This window comes from Lutjanus erythropterus, chromosome 6 (genome assembly GCF_056507025.1).
Source record: "Lutjanus erythropterus isolate fLutEry1 chromosome 6, fLutEry1.hap2, whole genome shotgun sequence".
Taxonomy (NCBI): domain Eukaryota; kingdom Metazoa; phylum Chordata; class Actinopteri; order Lutjaniformes; family Lutjanidae; genus Lutjanus; species Lutjanus erythropterus.
The window spans coordinates 10,775,224-10,795,255 of record NC_139322.1 but is presented as its reverse complement, the minus strand read 5'-3'; the positions used below and the strand labels follow the sequence as shown (position 1 = coordinate 10,795,255).

At 42.5% G+C, this 20,032-nt stretch overlaps 1 protein-coding gene across 1 annotated transcript in view; it reads left to right on the top strand.

Moving 5' to 3' along the window:
- camta1a (calmodulin binding transcription activator 1a) overlaps positions 1–20,032 on the top strand; it is a 411,604-nt gene that overhangs the window by 317,717 nt on the left and 73,855 nt on the right. Inside the window, exon 6 of the mRNA XM_084720554.1 lies at positions 6,428–6,499. Coding sequence (XP_084576680.1) covers positions 6,428–6,499 — 72 coding nt within the window. The remainder of the gene's footprint in view (positions 1–6,427; positions 6,500–20,032) is intronic.

Sequence of the window (20,032 nt, the reverse complement as noted above, 5' to 3'; positions counted from 1 at the left end):
TACACACACACAAAATGATACATTCCCTCTAATGAAGCAGTGAGCCAGAAGTGACTTTACCAGGTGGATGTCCATGTCAACAAAAGTGGAGCACTCACTCAATACAGCCAGAGCTGAAAAAGTCTGCATGAGGTCTGACTTTAGAGTATTCGGGTCCGGAGTGATGATATGTGTGTCACACATCAAGAGAGTGTGTTTCACTCTCAGAGCATACATAAAATAAAATACAGGTTCTGATTTCTTAAAATAATATACCATAAAGAATTGTAAAATATACATAAAATATAAATAATAGAGAATATGAAATAGGCCTACGAAAAACATAAAAAGAACACTAATAGGCCTAACTGGGGACTGAAGGGCCCATAAAATTGTTGGTGCAATGGAAATTGTGTAGTTTGTGTAAAGTAGTGATTACTAATAGACTGTTCATAAAATAAATACAGGCATAATGAAGCTTTTTGAAATAATAATATCATAATAATTTAAGTGAATGAATCTGAAAACTTTTTAAGGACCCCCTGGCAGATTGCCATGGACCCCTGGGGTTCCTCAGACTCCTATTTGAGAACCACTGCATTAGATGACAGGTATTTGTTTCATTTACTAACAATTTTCATCAGTTTTCATGAATGGCATATTTTCACTGACAAAAACAAGACCTTTTGCAAGAGAGACAATCACTGGTTAAACACAGCAAATCTGAAGCAGAAAGTTTGGAAAATTAAATGATGCATTACACATTAACTAAACTTTTAGTCAACTAAATCTACTGGAGATTTGTGGTAAGGTATAATCTTATGACATTTAGTCAAACTAGACTCAAACTAAAGCAATTCCAGTGACTAAAACTAAATGGCATTTTAGTCACAAGACTATGACTAAAACTAAATTAAAATTAGTTGTCAAAATTAACACCGTAGAGTACACAGGAGTCATAGATGAGTCAGTGGCAAAACTATACTTTAAATAGTTGGCTGGATAGATGATAGATGGAAACTGGCAGCTGGATTCAGGGAATGAAAATCAGGAAGAAAGAGTTTTTAACAAAATGCCAGGCATGTTGTCTGTGCATGCACACATTTCAGTGTGTTAGCAAGGGTGTGTGTGTGTGTGTGTGTGTGTGTGTGTGTGTGTGTGTGTGTGTGTGTGTGTGTGTGCATTCCTCCCAGTTGGACTGACAATCCAACAGACAGACAAATGTGTGGCAGCCTCTGACAGTAAGACGTTTGCATCACTGCAGGAAAACAGCAAATTGCCAACATAAATAAGGTGCCACGCTCTGATTAGGACTGTCTTCACACATCATTATGGTCTAATGAGACAGTTTCCCCTCTCTCTCAGTCTCACTATAACCAGTGCCAGCTTTGCCTCCGCAGACTTTGCATTTTACTAACCCATCTCTGGCTGTGCCTGACACCTGTCAGCCATGATGGATGAATGCAAGTGAGGTGTCGCCAGGGTAACAGGCAGGCCAGGGGCAGCGGTGGCCTCCAGAGGCAGGACAGGTAACCGGTGGTGGCCCTGCCTTTATTTCTGAAGGCTTTATTTAGGCTGAACTGTTTATCACTGAGCTGTCTGGCCTGCTTGCCCTGTGTGAACTGCGATCCTGCTCCGCTCAGGACCGCTTTAACACCCCGAGGGGGGGCGTGTTCGGGCCAGGCAATAATACCCTCTCATTGGGCCAAGGCAGAGTTTCATCGCCTTGGCCGCTTGCTTGAGTGACAACACCAAATGAATTTGCTGCATCAGTGTCTGACTTTGGAGGACACACGTCGCTGTAACTCTTTTTTCCTGCTGTCTGCAGTGACAGCGCATGAATACATTATGGACACGCTGCTTGTGAATAGTCCTATAAACTATGTATCATTGTCCTATTGTGTCTCATTTGCACCCCCAACACAACAGTAAACCAATAATACATTCATGTGTGTGTGCCTTCACCTATGTTATTTGTTTCACTGTTTTTGTCTCAGCAAGCTCTTCAAAATTACACACACAGGGAAACTGCACTTTTTATGAGAGGATATGTGTGTATGTGTGTATAATTATAGTTTAATTGCTTGCCCTGTGATGTGCTGTCATCTGTCACAGCCCAAAGACAGCAAATAATGGTTCTGCTGCCGTCACTTTGTCACCCAGACGCTCAGCATGCAGAGAGCAGCAGAAACACCAGTAACTGATATGCGTCTTGAATTACTGATAAGCACTCGAGTATGATGAGCTTTGTGTATGTGGGCGTGCTTGTGCTCTCAAAAGTATCTTGGCTGGCCTTTCTATCTCAGTCTTTTGTGGCTGTCTGTGTATGTGTGCATGAGCGTGTGTGCGTGAGTGTAACAGTATGTGTCTGCGTTCCTGTGAATAATTCTGTGTTTATGAGTGGGTGTAGCTTTGAGCTTAAGAACTCATTGTCTAATTCTGTGTGTGCGTATGAGTGAGTGGGTGTGCGTGTGGTGGGAGGGTGAGGGGAGCGCAAGCTTTCTTGTGTGCGCAAATGTGTTTGATGCCTACTGTATATCGGCACTGACAGGTGCAACAGTTGTGTTATGCTTTAAGCTGCTTGTTTGTCTGGCACGCTGCTTTGTGTGGTTGAGAAATGGAGTAAACAGAGGGAGAGGAAAGCAGCCTGGGGGCTAATTTATTCACTCCCCAGTCGCCCTAGTCACAGCGGCCTGTTGCACCGGCCCACCTGTCAATCGTGAGGAGCACGCCATAGCCTCATCCAACTGCACACAGCCACAACACAGCCTGCTCTCAGTGGGCCAAGCGCTTTAGGCTAGAGTAGTATTAACCATGATATATCAATAAACTCTCTGTAATCAGAATTAACAAGACAGCAAGTTTATTCGGTGAACACGCAGCATTAAAAAGAAGTCTGCCGTTTGCTGAAATGAATGCAGCGTTACACAGTATGCACAGAGGTGGAAGTAACTAAGTAAAAATATGTTGTGCGCATCAAAAAGTGAGTACTAAAGCATAAATAGCAAGTTGGAGCCATAGACATATTCTTAAGACTCAGTCATTCGGCAAACACTTGGCATTTAATTCTAATTAACATGAAACGGGCCAATAATAATAAGTGAGTATTTCAACTTAGCATGTTTCCTTGATTTCTGATGACATATCATGGTTATTTTATTATTTATTACATTTAATAAATTATATTAATAAGTAGAGTTTGCAGGTATCTGAACTTATTTGGAAACTTATTTTTCTGGCAACTTTTTACTTTCACTCCCTGCATTTTAACACAAATATCTGTACTTTCTGCCCCTTACATTTTTTAAAACAGGCACATTACTTTAGTTTTAATGCATTTGAGGGGAGTTATTGATCATTTTTACTTTGCGTCATTGCGCACCGCCTTCCCAGCATCAGACCGGCTTAAACATAAATGGCTGGGACAATAATGCATGACTATTCCTTGATGTATTCATCAGTATATATCACGCACAAGCATGACAAACGTAACAAGATGAAAACGATAATAGTCTTTGAATTATATTAATATGACGTGTTAGCTTTTCACAGAGAAAGCAGCTAGACATGCCCTTCAGAGGGCTCCTTTTACTTTTATACTTTGTGAGTCGAATCAATTTTTTTTCACATAAATATCGGTACTTCTACTTGGATAAAGAATGTGTGCACTTCTGTCACCTCTAGGTATATGTAACAGTGTTGGTGTTGAAATTTAAAGTCAAATATTGAATAGACAGAATGGTAGCATTTCTGTTTGTAAGCACCTTCCACATAAGTATTGCAACACATGACTGTAGTGAAATACATAAACAGTTTAATGCCTTATTGCATCATGCTGCATAATCCCTGAAAAGAGCACAAAGTACAGTTTATGACATAAATACTTACAAAACTGCACAGCAGAAATGTGTGTGCTGCTAGCAGTTGTGGCTGACTGTAGTAATGTGATGTTCAATGCACTGTGGGAGTGGGAGGAAGTGTCTGTCTGTTGCCAGCGTGGAGTAATGGATGGCAGAGCTATGGGAGTGGGAGGAGGCATACATCCTATTTCAGACAGCTGTAATGGATGAGAGTACAGCAAAAAATAAGAACAGGAGGAAGTCTGCATGCCTTCACTATCTCAAACTCTCACACGCGGAGATCGCTAGCATTGAAATTGGTTCACAATACAGGCGAACAATGGAACACCTGGAGAAACAGTCGAGGCTGGTGTGACTTTGTGAATTGGTCATAGGATGTCTGCGTGTGTGAATGTGTTGGACACACACAGCCACACACACACACGTGTTTGTGCATCTGCGTGATGTGTTTGTTTTTTTTTAGCTTTGTAATGTGTCTCTCACCATGTGCCCAGTCTCTGTAGCTGTGCAGTGGTTCTCTGGTATAATTAATCAGACGGTTTGATGTTAGCAAATGACTGTTTATACAGACTGACTTCGTCTGCAGGCCCTGCTCTCTTTTTAACTAGGTTTTAGTTAAACAAGATGAGCACGCAACACACTTCAAGGCACCTATTTATCACATGGTCCTCCAAGCAGTGTAGCCCAACAAAACGTCCTCATGCCCCAGCACCACCCTTCCTCCATTTTCTTTCCCTGCACTCCTGCCCCTATCCTCACTGCCTATCCATTCACATCTACAGTGCCCAAGAAAACCTACATTAAAGTGAGACTTAAGATTATTTTTTATAGGGTTATATGTGGTACTGTACCTATAGTACAGTCAGTATATTACCCACTGGTCGGCACACCCCCAGTTTGGAGAAGCAGAAATGAGTACCAGCACAGACGTTTAGCAGCTCTGGACAGGGTCAGCAAGAAAATGTTCACCTAAAAAAATTGATATCAGTTTCAGTGTGCATTATATTCAGAATATTTTCACCACTTAACCTTGCTGTCAGACCGCCTTTTCTGATGGGAAAGCACCATTATATAAGCCAAATATCACTTTGTTCAAAGCAACCCAACTCCACAGGTGATATGAATAATTTTACCTCTCAGCACACAGGAGTTGCTGGTCTACCGCAGCCCTGTAACTTTGTATGTGTTTTTGTGACACTGATTTCTCCTGTGGGGTTTGGTTGGTTTGGAAATGGTGATACTTGGCTTATATAATGGTGGTTTCCCATCAAAAAGACTGTCTGATAGCAAGGTAAAGCAGTAAAAATATTCTAAATATAGCGTACACTTAAACTGATATTGATTTTTTTAGGTGGACCTTATTTAAGTGGTCAAAATACCTTTTATTGCTGACCCCATCCACAGCAGTACATTGCTTCACGTCTTTGCTGGTGGATCTCTCTGCTTCTTTTGAGTGTGTGCCGACCGGCAGCTACTGTAGGTAATACACTGACTGTACCTCATACAACCCTACATCATATAATCTGAACTACTGTATCTCTTTAACTTATTGAACACACAACTCCTGAATAATGAAGCCATGACGGTGTGTGTGTGTGTGTGTGTGTGTGTGTGTGTGTGTGTATGTGTGTACGTGCACACACTCCAACAGTGCATGTATCACCCCAGCTGTGATTTCTCCTGATTCCTAAACAAACAGCTATACCAAAGTGGATTGGAGTGAAGCTCAACCCTCCAGACCTGCTTGTTTGATTTATTCCTGTAAGAGCCGAGCATCCTGTCTTAAGAGCAATCCAACCTACCCTCACCTCTCACAAATATTGTATCGCACAAAATCGCAGCCTATTTCCTTGCCGGTGAGGGGTTGGGGGGCGAGGGGAGCACTGTAGACTCTTGTTGTAAACAAGCAAAAGCAGCCTAGCCATCCCTCTGGGTCACCTGGGAGCCGGGGCTGCGGGTCTCCCAGAGAAGGATTGAGGAGGAGAGAGGACCGGAGGAGGATAAGTGCTGCCTTGCTCCTGTTCCTCGCTGCACGGTGCTTCCGCTGCGTTTGCCTCCGCTGCCGGCTGTTGAAAAATGTCTCCTGGCCCCTCTGCCCCGATACCGGGAGGCGTTATCAGGCCTGCCTAGCTCTCTCCACGGTAACGAGCCCCCAGGCACAGTATTATCTGTTTACGATAAGGATATTAATAACACTGTGCTTTAGTTATGTGCCGGGGTGCCCTGCGGGGTGATGGTGGGGAGGGGAGGGGATGGAGTAAGGAGCACCTGAATCATTCTGTCAGGGGTTCTCTCCAAGCAGGACAGGAAGAGAAGGCAAGGAAAGGAAGCAAGGAGTCCTGTGGCGATGCTGGGACAGTGCTGAGGTGTTCACTGGTTAACCCTGTCCACTTTCTCCTTCAGGCTTTGTTTCTGAGAACAATAGCTTGACCATCTGCCACCAGGTTCGCGTGGGAGTTACTGTAAGGAGGGAGGAGGTCAGGGGGTTCAGAGGTCACAGCTGTTATGGTCAGCAGAGAGGTCGGCCTATTGTCTGTACTTCACTGTAGTGTAATGTCCTTTTCTCTGTCCCTCTTTCTCTCTTCCAGTGTTTGTATGGCTGCTACGTGCACTCCTCCATCATCCCCACCTTCCACCGTAGGTGCTACTGGCTGCTCCAGGTAAGAACTCCCTTTCTCCTTCTCTACAGTTCACCACACTTTTCGTTTCACTCTCAAACTCTTCCAGCCTATCCACGAGAACCAGAATGCGTTGCATGATATCAGTTTCCATTTAAGCGAAGCATTTTCCTTTGACAGCCGGCAGGCAGACATCAACCTATCCCCCCCGCCACCTCCCTCTCTCTCTTCTCTTTTCTCTCCCAGCCTCCATTTCCCCTTATCTTTCCCAGTCATTCTCTTTTCTGATGGCATTGCCCATACACGCCGTCCAGCGCGAGGACGGTATCTCAGTCTGCTAAAAGCTTTGCCATCTCCCCTGTCTAACAGCTGCAGTGATGGGCAGTAAAAGCATGATGGAAGACGTTCCCTGTACAGTATAGTGTGCTTACAGTGGGTCGTCAAGTCCACGGGCTGAGAGTGGTTGTAAATAGTAGTCCTTTGATCACCTCCCCAATACATCTCATCATTCTCGTTTAGCATGGCAGCCATTATTGTTGGAAGGTGCCTGATACGTACAACCATTCACACACACAATTTTAAGGGAGCATAAAACACATACACAGAGTAGGGGTGTGTGGAGCTGCTTCTATTTTTGTCTGTCTCTCTGTTTGTCTGTCTCTCTACTATTTATCTATCTATCTATCTATCTATCTATCTATCTATCTATCTATCTATCTATCTATCTATCTATCTATCTATCTGTCTATCTGTCTGTCTGTCTGTCTGTCTGTTTAAAGTCTACTCCACTGATTAATGATAGCATGTCCTAAAATCTAATTTGTAATATATTCCAGTTACTTTTGGAATACTTCAGAATTTTTCTTGCTGGGCCCATTTGTCTTGGCCACTCTGAATTTAGTTAACATTTGTTTTGGGAATGACCTCACTGTAGAGATCCTTTTCAAGTCACAGCCTTCCACAGTAATCAGGTTGGTGTTTGCCACCCCCACATCTGTTCAGGGATTACTGTATAACCCACGGAAGCTATCAAACTCATATTTTCGAGTGCTTGTCTCATATGTTGATGCCATCGAGAGCTGCCTCCTGGCACTAATTCTGTGCTGTTTGCCACAATATTTTATTTTAGATTATTTTATTTATTTTTTATTCTCCACCAACATCTGGCAAACCCCAGAAATTATCTTGCGACCCCCTTGGGGGTCCCGACCCCCAGGCTGAGAACCACTGACATAGACCACAAATGTTACCAATGAAAGTCTGGTGTTGCCGTTCTTTGGCCACAAACAGCAGAGCAGCTTATGCTCGTCACACCAGTTCAAAGAATTTAATGTGCATTATGTGTTGAATGAATGCATTGTACATGGCTAGTTAGCCTGTTAGTCATATATATCAGCAGTAAGGCTAAGCTAAATAGCCAGCTAGTTAATCAAGCTAACGAGCAAGTCAGGTCAAAATGTACTTATATTTAACCGAAAATCACAAATCACAATTTGCCTCAGGTGGCTTTCCAATCTCTATAGCATTAGAATGATCACCAGATTGCTAGAAAACCAGGCTATTTAATTGTGATAACTTGCAACAGAGAGAGCACATGATAGAGGAAGTCCTCAACGTGATATAAAATTTCTTTGATCATTTCTTTGATCTCTGTTCATGTTACTCTACAATTCCATACTGCAGACTGTGGACTCTTTTAACATCACCTATGAAACATCTGTATTTTCATTGCACTCTTATATGATATATAATAATGAATTATTATAACATCAAATAATAAACAAATAGGTTAAATCATGCTTAACCCTTAAGTTGAATTTATTCATTCTTCATCCATCCATCCATCTTTAGGATAAATACTCTTTGGCTTAATGCCACTAGTTCAGTTTCTCCAACTTCTATTTTCTGAAGACAACAATTGTCACCACATCCCTGCTGTACTGAATGGACCCAGAAGACTCATTCATTTGTAGTCTAACCAACCCCACTGACAGTGTCTGTTAGCAAAGGACGAGATCAGACCGGTTGGGGAAAAGACAAAAGGGAGAAACTGGCCTCAACAATGCTTAAATACTAATCAGAATAATTAGAGTGTTCCCACAGCAAACAAAAGCTTTCAAACAACAACTGTTTATATCTCTCTCTCGCTCTGTCTGTCGGCTCTGTCTGTGTGTGTCACCGGCAGTAATAACAGCACTAAGCAGACAAAAAGCATGTCTCCTCCTGTCTCTTCTGAGTTCATTCAGCAAAGCCACTCAGGTTATTTTCACTAAAATATATTTTCCAAATGATTAGAGGTACGGCATATTATTAAAAAGTCTAAGTAATGAAAGCAAGAAAAAAAATTAATTTATTAATATCATTCTGATTATGGAAATAACAGAAGACACAGTGGTATATATTCAGACTTGGGGAATTATCAGAGGAAGCTCTTGTACTGTTTTGTGAGGCTGCATATTATCTTTGATCTGCTTCCATTTGCGAACTGTCAGGGAAATCTTGAGTTGAATTTCTTTTGGTGGTATTTGGTGCTCTTTTAAATAGTAGGTTCACATTTTTCCAAGTCTGTTTTCAGACAAATTGACATTCCCACATGTAGGCTACTTTGAAATAGTCTCTGGCTGCTGTCATCATTCCTCTTGTCCATAACTGTTAACATTTCAAACTACAATCATTCAGCTGTGCATCTTCCAAAGTTAAAGTCTTGCTGGTAAGAAATCCCTTCTTTGTTTTCTTGTGTTTTCTTGCTGTGTTGCAGTGTAGGAATAATAGGGGTGGAACAGTATGTGTATTTGTCCCGAACCACAGGCTCTTCAGATTGGTATGCAACTTCCTCGGTCGGTACACCCTGCAACCCATGCTGTCAAATTAGTCTGTTCACATCTACTACTTGCATGCACTGAACAGAAATTTTGGAAGAGGAGTTTTGCCTGAAATATTTTGGCAGCGCACAAGTTGTTGTGTATCAGCTGTGGCGTGCTTGTCAGCTTAACCTGGTTAGCTTGGGTAGTCAAGCTCATGCAGTGTTACTGCTCCTCTGAGAGCGTGAGAGCATTTTGGCTTGCAGTTACTTACAGTGAAAGTGGACAAAAATTTGTGTCAAACTGTGTGGCGACAGTGTTCAGCTGTAGCTGGGTGTGTTTTTGGAATAACGTCATCTACAACAACGTCACCTGGTCATGACAAAAACAGAATGGAAGGCAAGTCCTTCTCGCCACAGTGTTCAGACAGCCTCTCACTTCAGATTCAGATCAAAGCAGTAACTAAAGAGTGTTTATCTCTGTGGATATGTGACCATACTCAGTATAAAGAATACAGGATAGGAGACATTTTGAATGTACTGTATATACTGTAATTTATCATAAACTGACCATGATATGCCGTCAGAGATAAAGGAGACAGGCTAAGTTGAAATACCTGCTTCTCTGACAACAACAGCTGCTTAAATGCCTTTTCTGGGCTGAAATAACTGTTTTATTTTTTCTGGTTCACGTACATTAGTTAAAATTAATGCTGAATATTTGCCGAATGACTAAGTGTCTGTTTATGAGTAATAATAAATCATTAATAATTGTTCAGAAGGCGTATGTTAATGGGGTCTGGCAGGCAGTGAGTAAGGCAGTCACTCAAACAACAGAGTGTGCATTTTCAGATCAGTGTGCTTTTGTTTTCAGGATAATGGATTTTACATTGACCGTTGATGAACTTACAGTGGAGGATTCGTAGTCGCTTTGTATTGACAGTTTACAGTGTTGTGCTCTTGAGCTCCTGCCATGTTCCTGCAGCCTGTCTGAGCTTCCTTGAGTCTGGGGAGGAAAGGTGTGGGGAAAACACCTCCCTTCAACCATAGATTGTATATTACATAGGAATTTAAGCTATTTAATATGCAGTCTATGGCTCCAACTCACTATTTAGACTGCTGTACTCATGTTTTTTGTTGCGTAATTGCTACATATTGCTCCTTTAAGCATCTGGTCAAAGTGCTTTTATCCCTCCTACAATGTGCTGTCATGTGTAGTCAGTCAGATGTGCAGCTCTGTATAAACGTGCATAGGTTCAGGAATTATCAACAGGCCTTATGTATTATTTATTTTTTATTATTTATTTTTTCTCATTGACAACATACAAGTACTTGAATGCCTTAACTGTTACACTTAGGATCATGGTCAGTGAGCCGCTGTTCAGTTTTCTAAACTAAATGGCAGTAGTGGTACTGAAAATGACCCCAAATCCGAGGTAAATCCCACACCATGAATTTTCTGGGCCATTCCTCACCTAAGGAAACACAAAGAGGGAATTTTATACTGAAGACTGTAAGTTTGGAAGATATCCACTTTATTTGACTAATTCAGACTGCTGACTCCACATATCAGCTTCAGCTGAACTTCAAAATGCATTTGAGCACAGATTTTATCTCCCATAATTTACATTGGAATGGAGAAGAAGAGCATTTGCAGTGACTGACAACTCTTTCAACTTACATATGAGCATGTGGGTATTGTTTTAAGACAGACTTAAAAGGTACACTCAGGCCAAAGCCACGCTTGACGCTTACACAATTCAATAACACAAGGACACATACAGACATAGAGAAACATGAAGAGACACTGCACAGAGAGCGATTACTGTAACACAGAGAACTGGGGCCACAAAGGGTCAGTTGCTTTTAAAAAACTACAGCCTTCATTTTCACTCTCTGTCTCTGCCAGTTTGAGGATACAAGCACACGAACACTCATCAAACTTTGAGGAGTTCACTGACTCAACTTTTCCTTCCTGTTACTGCAGAGCATCAGCTAAGAACAACTGGTTAGTTGAGTCCTTGGCCTCTTATGTCTCCTTCTCTCACTCTGCTCAGCAGATCTCCTTACATGACTCACAGCGCCCTGGTGTGCAGCAAACACATCCACTCATTCAAAAAAAAGAAGTACCTTCTGCCGCCCAACAAAAAACATTTATTTACAAGTATTTTCTTTGGCACTGAGGATTCGTGGCGCCCCAGATTTACATCTCTTTTCAGTCAGTTTATTGCAGACCATCTGTGCTGACAGGAAACCACAATCAAGATGACACAAGAGGTAAAAGATTACACCACTTCAGTCCATATCTCTGCAGATGCAGTTAGACCTTCAGCACCTCTGTCTGTCTCTCCAAGCCATTTTCAGTCAGACAGCTGACAGTCAGCCCTGGTCTGTCTCTCATTCTCTCACTCTCTCTTTTTCCACCTTTCTCCAGTCTCTGAACCCTCTGTCCCTGACTCCCTGTGTACCATTTGCTGTGTCCATATGAGATTTGCAGGCAGTAGTCTGTCAACAGCAGAGCAGCAAGGAGACTGGAGCTCCCAGAGCGGCAACAGGGAAAGGTCACCAGTGAGTGAAAAATGTAAATATCCAGCCATCCAGCGGCCACAGTCACGGAGAGACAGGGATGAAAATAACTCCTATTACACAGCACCGACAGGGAGGGAACACAGAGGACAGAGAGGGTAGAGACAGACTGTGAATGGGAGAGCGAGTGAGATGGACACAACTTTTAAAAAGTTAGGCTAAAAAAAACACTGAAGGGAGGAGAGCAGGTGAAAAAGATAGATTTAAAGATTTGAAGCTAAAAAAAAATATATACAGGAGAACAGGGAGAAAGGGGACAGTGTGTATATGTGCGTACTTTTAGATGTGTGTGTGTGTGTGTGTGTGTGTGTGTGTGTGTGTGTGTGTGTGTGTGTGTGTGTGTGTGTGCAAAAGAGCCAGAAAGCAAGAAAGACAGACAGTGTGAGGTTGGTGAAAGGTGTTTTAGGGAGGGGGTGTTAGCCTGTGGGTGTGTGCCTCTTTATCCACTCTTTATCCACTCTTTATTGAGTCAAAGCCTGGGTAATGAGACAGGGGACGGGAATGAAGACCTGCGAGGGGGGTCCTCTCTCACTCCATTCATTTTCCTTTGTTCTTTTCACCTCTCACTCTCAATCTGCTCATCCCCGCCACGCTACCTCCACCTCTCTATGGCATTAGACCACTTTAAAATGTCTGGCCCATCCCCGCAAATGGCTGAGACTGAAGAAAAGTACCACCGCAGTTATCTGGGGTTGCAAACAATGAATCCAAATTGCTGCTGAGACAGAGAGCTGCCCAGAGCGGACTGTGTGGTTTGTCACTCAGAAAAAGTTCCCATTTCAGAGGATTTGGTGAAAAATGAGGCTCTGTGTCATACCAGGGTGTATTTTCAGTGCTGCCAGCAGAAACCACACAAGTCCCCAAGTCATTATAAACATCATAACAGTATGTATCCACTCTTAAATGCTGTCAGTTACAGCCACAGTGCGCATAACTTAAAGGGATAGTTTGGATTATTTGAAGTGGAGTTGCATCGGGTGCTTATCCTTTTCCATAGTTTGCAGCTTGCACACAGCTTGGACAAGAAGGAGGAATGCTGGCGTAGGAAGCGAAGCAATGTACTGCTTCAGACTGGGTCAACAGCAAAACGTATTTTATCCACTGTATCAGTTTTAATGTACACTATATTTAAAATATTTTCTCTGCTTCACCATGCCGTCAGCCAGCTTTTTCTGACCGGAAAATGTTGTTATATAAGATAAATATCGCTCTCTCCGAACCAGCCAGCCTTCCCTGAGATCAGTCATTTTACCAAGGAGAGGGCAGTAGTTAATTGTACCGTGGCCTCGATCAGTTTTTTTTGTTTGTGTTATTGTGTGACTTTGGTGTCTCAAAAGTGGATTTGGATTCACCAAAGTCACACATTGAGCTCACAAACTAATTGACTGAGGCAGTGCTAGACTAGAAATTCCCATGTTCTTCAAGGTAAAATTAACTTAAAAAGTACCACCAGTGAAGTCTGGTTTAGTGCAATATTCAGCTTATATAATAATAATAGATAATAGTAAAATATATAAGTCTGTTTCCCAGATGAAAAGGCTGTCTGATGACATGATAAAGAGCTGAAAATATTCTAATACTCAAACTTATATTGATTTTTTAAAATGGGCTTTTTTGAGTGCCTAAAATACATTTTTGTGCAGACCCTGTTAGAGGTGCGCAGATAAATTATTATTTTTATCTGTATCTTTATATGTTCAACCAACAAAATGATAATTATCTGTCTGTGTCCAGATAGAAGAACAGAAATGTGCCGGGTTTATACAGAAAGTCTTGTTAAATCAGGAAAATGTTTTTTTCTAACCTAATATTTATGGGCAATGCAGTTGTTGTGTCTACCAAAGCATCAAAAATTACTTAATATTTGCATATGATTAAATATTTCTGCATCCTCATTCTGTACTTTTCGTTCATCTCTTTCTCTCATTTTTCTGAAATGTTGAACCACCACCTCCCTTTATCTGAGGGATATTGAAAAATCAGAAACTGAAAAAAAAAAAGTCTGATAAATTGAGCAATTCTGTTTTGCATTGGAAAGTACAGTAAATTCAGTAAAGATATGGAAGTATTAATATAGTATATAGAAATATCCTTTAGTTGAAGGGAATAACCAAGCAATAAATAAGTGATTGATTAAGGTACATGCAATGTTTTTTAAGTCTAAGATAATGTAGCTGAATTTTTCTTAATAATGATGAGCAACTTTGAACAAATGTCTGTTTCTGTTGCATTAATCTGTCATCTACTAATAATGCAACCCAACCTGAAATGTCCTGAACTATCCCCTTTAAAGGCACACCTCTATGAGTTTAGTAATAAGCAGTCTTTCCATCCACAAGCTGTCTTGTGTCACGCACAAAGACAGGATCTTGCCTGTCCTGGTGGCACTGATTGATTCTATTGCTCCATGTCCCCTTCTCTTGTTTAGTGCTAATCGAATGTAATTCCCAGCTTGCGCCTCTCCATCAAATCAGACAGTGGAGTTTGCGCTGGCCGGCGGGGGCACAGAGGTGGGGATAATTATGATATTAATACGGAGGGGGTCTGAGGGGAAACTTCATTTGTCCTGCTGCCTGCCACGAACACAGAGAGGGGTCAATAGCCTCTCCCGCTTTTCCTACTTTAAAGAGGAGGAGAGAGGGATGAGATAATGAAATGACTAGTAAGGCAGGAGGGAATGCTGACGACCTTGTTTCTTCACAGCTATCACTTTCTCCCTCTTACCTTCCTCAGCTTAGGCCACTGTGCTCTAGTCTCTGTCTCACATGAATACATTATTAATATCACCATTCACTGCAGTTACATTTTTCTTATTACATTAGTCCTTCAGAGTATAATGACTTTGGAACCACTTGAATTAGTGTTATGTAGGAAAATGAGTTGTCACTGTTGTCCCTGTGATCATTCCAGCACTATTAGACAGTATTTCAGCAATATTAATTTATGGAATAATTCAAAGGTTACTTAATTGGACAGGCAGAGTGATAACTCTGCCCGTTATCACAGTTATCACAGTGATGGCTGTGTGATTAAAGAGAACCTTGAGCAGTGGAGGCTCTGCGGTGCTGTCCGTGGTGCTGAAACCTCCTCCGTTCTAACCTGTCTAACTACTCACTACATCAGAGTCTTTTTTTTTTTTTTTTACTCTTTTTTGGGGGGGTGGTTCGTGTTGATTTATAAAAAAAAATCACCTAGCTCCCTTGAACTCCCACACTTTTCACTTCTTCGCCAAGCGCGTCATTCTCCAAAGATCAATACACCTGGCCAGTGATATCAGCAGATCCTGCGCAGGGCCCACCGCATGTGCTCATCTGGCCACCACGTCACCAGTCGGGGCAGAGGCCTTTCTCTCTCCAGCTAATTGAATAGGAAAAGTTGAGTAGCTCCTTTGCTGGGGTGATCCGTCATAGGTCGGTGTGCCGGCAGGATACAGTAGCTACAGACCCAGAGCGGACATGCCTGCAGGCTAAAGGTAGACAGATGGATTCTTTATATCTCTCTCTCTCTCTATAGTCCTCTATTCATTCGGATCAGTTTAGTTGCCTCTGTGTTGAGCACTGGGAGACAGGTGCCGGATTCAGAGTGGCCCAGGTGATGTGTGATGACGGAGCAGAGCTGTCAGGTCCAGATTCACATCAGATACGTCCAGACTATGCAAGGCTACATAATGAATATTTCACTGAGATAAATCATGGATGAGCCCAGGCAGCATTCTGTTGATTTCACTGAGAGGGTAGAGAGGCAGGAAAACCTGGGGAGGTTTTGACTGGCTGTCTACAACCTCAGGGCAAATGGAGGCAGTAGAAATATAATTGCCTTTAGCTATGCAGGCTGTTGTTTGTATCAAATGGAAATGCACCTCTACAGAGTATGAGATCAGATTTATAGCATATGAATTTGACTCCACCACCTGACTGTTCAACTCAAGTCCTCAACGCTGGACTGGCAGGAGAGAGTGGCAGTATATGCAATGTGAGTGCGTGTCTGTGTATCTTTCAGCCTGTTCGTGTGTGTGTGCATATCAGACTTTGCCGTTCTGTTTCTGCGCTACAGTGGGAGACCGTGGTGTTCTCAGCAGCATGCTGCTGCTGGCAGGCCCCCACTCTCTCTGCCATGAGGAGAACAGCTGCTTCACAAGCATGTCGGGGTGTGAGCCATGTCCCCGTGGCTCCCCTCATCTCCTTCGCTTCTCCTCCTCCTTGTGTGCAGTCACACAGACACACTGCATCTGACATTAACCCTCTCCATCCTCTCTACTTATAAACATTTGAATATGTACCTCCACCTGCTGTTACTTTTTTGAGCACTTCTGCCACCCTCGTTTTCCGCTCAGAGAGAAATTACAGAGTTAGTTTTGAGTTGGTTTCTGCCAAAAACAATGACACTGGGGCTTCTGACCTCTAAACAAATTGAAGGTTACTCCGGTGCTTAATTAATGGCCCCTGCTGGTGCACTCTCTCCCTGTATGAAGAAACAGAGAAGTTGAGCGAAACCCCAGAGGCACACAGAGCCTCCTCTCCTCCTGGCAGACTGATCTGCTCCTCAGTGCCTGCGACCTTTTCTCTAGGCCCGTCGCCTAGCCCACCAGCACGGCCAATTATCACAAATCCCCCGCCGCATTTGTCTTGCCATTTTCACTCTGCGGCCAAAGAGGCGTGCGTGGTCATAGACTCATGCAGCCTCCTAACCAGCCTGAGCTCAGACGGAGAAACAGAGGCCCACAACAGGTATGTGGTGCTTAAATAATTCAGTTATCCTGAAAGGTTAAAGCTCTGCCAGTAAGGCGAATTGACATTCATCTTGCTCCAGAGTCGTGCGCCCCGCTTTCAAGAAGGAGCCATCATCGACGTGTTTACATTTTGTGACTTCCAAGATTGTTATTGACACCAATATTTTACATGTTATTCTGCTTTTCCTGCCGACTTTCCACTGGCAAAAGAGCACAGAGAGCTGAATGACTAACCAGAGCAGGAAACAAAAGTCTCAGTCCCTTGCTGATAATGTGAGCGTTGAGATTAAAATAGCTCTAACTGTGTAAGCTTGCAACAAACCATGATCCTGATTTGATATTACCCTCTGTGTTGTACTTCACAAGCTCTCTCTTCAGCAGCCTTTTGCCGCCTCTCCCACATTAGACAATAAAAGAGTCCCTGTGCATAGTGTCACCAGCCAGGCTTATTTGTGTTTACTAGAAAGCAGAGGAGATAAATGGCTCCACACTAAGTCTGCTCTGCGCTGTGCCAATCTCTGTGTTCCCACTCATGTCAAGCCACAGATCTACCCGTGTCACTATGCAGGCTCAGGCACGATGGCAGAAGTGTGCACGCATCTCCCAGCTTCCCAGAGAACACTGGTCACAGCTAATGACCAGAACTGTCCGATTTGTCCTGCCCTGATTACTCCTCTGAGCCCCAATTAGCCGTGGATGAGGGTTGACATCCCGACACGATCACTTGGACGTGTCATAGAGGGAAAGCCGAGGCAGGGAAGGGAAGGATGGAGGTGAGGGGGAAGACGGGGGAAGAGTGTGTTAGAGATGGAGGATAAGAGCAAAGGGGAGTGAAAGCCGTGGTAATATAGGGCCAGAGTCATTCACTCTGCATTCAGTCAGATATCGATCTCAATTCCCCTTTAACCAGCTACCACTCATCAACATACAAACCAACAGCTCTGATTGCAATTTCTATAATTGGCAATTTTCATTGTGAAAATCTGTCTATCTGAGGGTGTTAGCTGCATCTGGTCGGAGACGAGCTGATTTCTCTGTGGGGTAGGGATGAAGAGACTAAGGACTGTTTTTGGAAAAGATATGAGATAAAGATAAAGTATTGGGCCAATGTGCTAGAAACAATTTACGAGTTGAAGAGAATAGTGAAGTTCTGAGAGCCCCAAAGGTATTTAATTATGGATAAAAACAATACCATTTGTTTCCCTAATTGTCAATAACAATCTCTGTTATGAACATTGTTTTCATCTGTGTACCCTCTTCTTTTTCTTTCTCTTCTATCCTGGCTTTTGTTCTGACCCCAACCCCCATCCCTGTCTTTATTTTTCTCTGCCACTGTGTCTCCCCAGGATTGCTGAGCTTTCTCCCCTCTGCAAGTTTTGAGAGAAAATCTCTCTCTTTTTTGGGCTTGCTCTCATTCTCTCTCAGTAGGGGGCAGTGGAAAAGTAACTACAAGGGCACATAAAGCCTTCAGAGTCAAACCAGACTTCTTTTAGTCTTTTTTGATCTGGATAGATGTCATATTGAACACACATGCTCACGCACACCCTTTCAGTGGGGATGGCTGTGCTCCTATCTCTGTCTCGCTCCCCCATCTCAAAACTCACCCACGCAAACCTGGGAAGACACAGAGATTGAGAGGAGGAGGGAGGAGGCGAGGGAAAGCAAAATGTGGAAGGGTAGGAGAGGAGGAATGGCAGGAGGGAAGGAAACAAGAGGTGGGAGGGGTGGAGGTGCTTTGAGAATGGGGGATTAGAGTTAGAAGATTAGAGGTAGAAGATGATATCATTTGGTTGAGATGAGCAGGAGCAAACGAGCAGTGCAAATCACCCGACGTTAACGAGCTGCCTCGTAAATTATTGCAGCCGAGTGTATGCTTGAAGCTGGAGCTGGATAGGGCTGCATAGTGCAAGGGAGGCATAATGCTTGTCTTAATATTATTTACTTCCCCCTTCCAATTTATATAGGTTGTCTCCTACAGCCCAATATTGGTCTCCTGTGGCAGTATCAGGGGATGTTTCCTTATATATTGTGGGAGGTTTTAGTCTGCCTGAGTGCACCCTGTGTGGCCCATCCTAACCCTCCTACAGTCTGAAAAGGATAGACTCCCCTCCTCTTGTACCCCAACTGGGGAGAGCTCAACTACAAACAAAACAAAACTAAATGAAAGTTGACTATTTCTTTAGTGACCCCCTTAAAGCTATAACGTGTAAGATTTCTGCATTAAAATGTCTAAAAAACGAACAGATCTATGTTATATATTATGTTAAGTTGTGTTCTTAGTTTACAAAAAAGTGAAGCTACCCCAGCAGTGCTGAAAAGGAGGAAGTGGGAGGACACTGTTGTACAATACAATACCCACCCCACTACAGTCTGCCCCCACCCCATGCTGCCATTTGGCAAGAGATGCAGAAGTATCCACTGCTGTACCACCAGACTACAGTTTTGTGAGCCTTGAGCCTTGAACTGGATGTACTTGTCAAACACATGGTAGTCCTACTGTGCATTTAATTCTGATTTGACAGGCTGTTCCTCTTCTCCCTATAGAAAGAAAGGAAGTAGGGAAGAACTAATACTTTGTTACTGTACTTAAGTAAAGTTTTCATGTATCTGTACTTTAGTTGACTATTTATTTTTTTGGACAACTTTGTACTTTTGCATCTTACATTTCAACACAAATATATGTACTTTCTATTGCTTACATTTTAAAAAAGACTTGTTACTTTAGTTTTAATGCATTTGAGGAGCATTATTATTTATTTTTATTTTGCTAACTTCTCAATGTCAAGGCCAATTTCAACCTAAATGGATGGGACAGTAACAGAAAAAAATGCATATCAGGCACGCTAGACTTAACAATATAACATACACAAAAAAAGATTTTAAAAAGACACAACAAGATGAAACCAACAAGAAAGGAAACCTTGGCCACAGAGAAAACTTGAGGTTCAGTTAGATTTGTACAGAAACAGTCAGTAGAAATGTCCTTCAGAGGGCTACTTTTTACTTTTATACTTCCAGTAAATGTCAGAGCCTGAAGTTTTTCACTTTTGCTTGAGTAAAGAAGTTGAATCAGTATTTCCACTTTTACCTTAGTCTTTTTTTTTTTACATAACTATCTGTACTTCCACTTCAGTAAATAATGTGTGTACGTTTGCCAACTCTGCTGTAGTGTTTACAATATTTACCTCCTAATGCAGAAACTGCTGCAAAGCAGATTTCTAGAGTTATTTAATTATATCAAAATGTTGATTTTCAATAAAATGTGATTTTACTTTTGCTAAAATTCTTTAAACCATTTAGACAAATCCAGCAGGAATTACTGCAGTTCAGCTGAAATGAACTTGTGTACAAACCTGCATGTTTCAGACTGTTCTCCAGGGGGGCAGCCCGAGACAGAGAGTCGGAGATATGGATGGCAGAGAGTTGAAGTCTCTCCTCTTGTGCTCTTAGGGGATGAGGG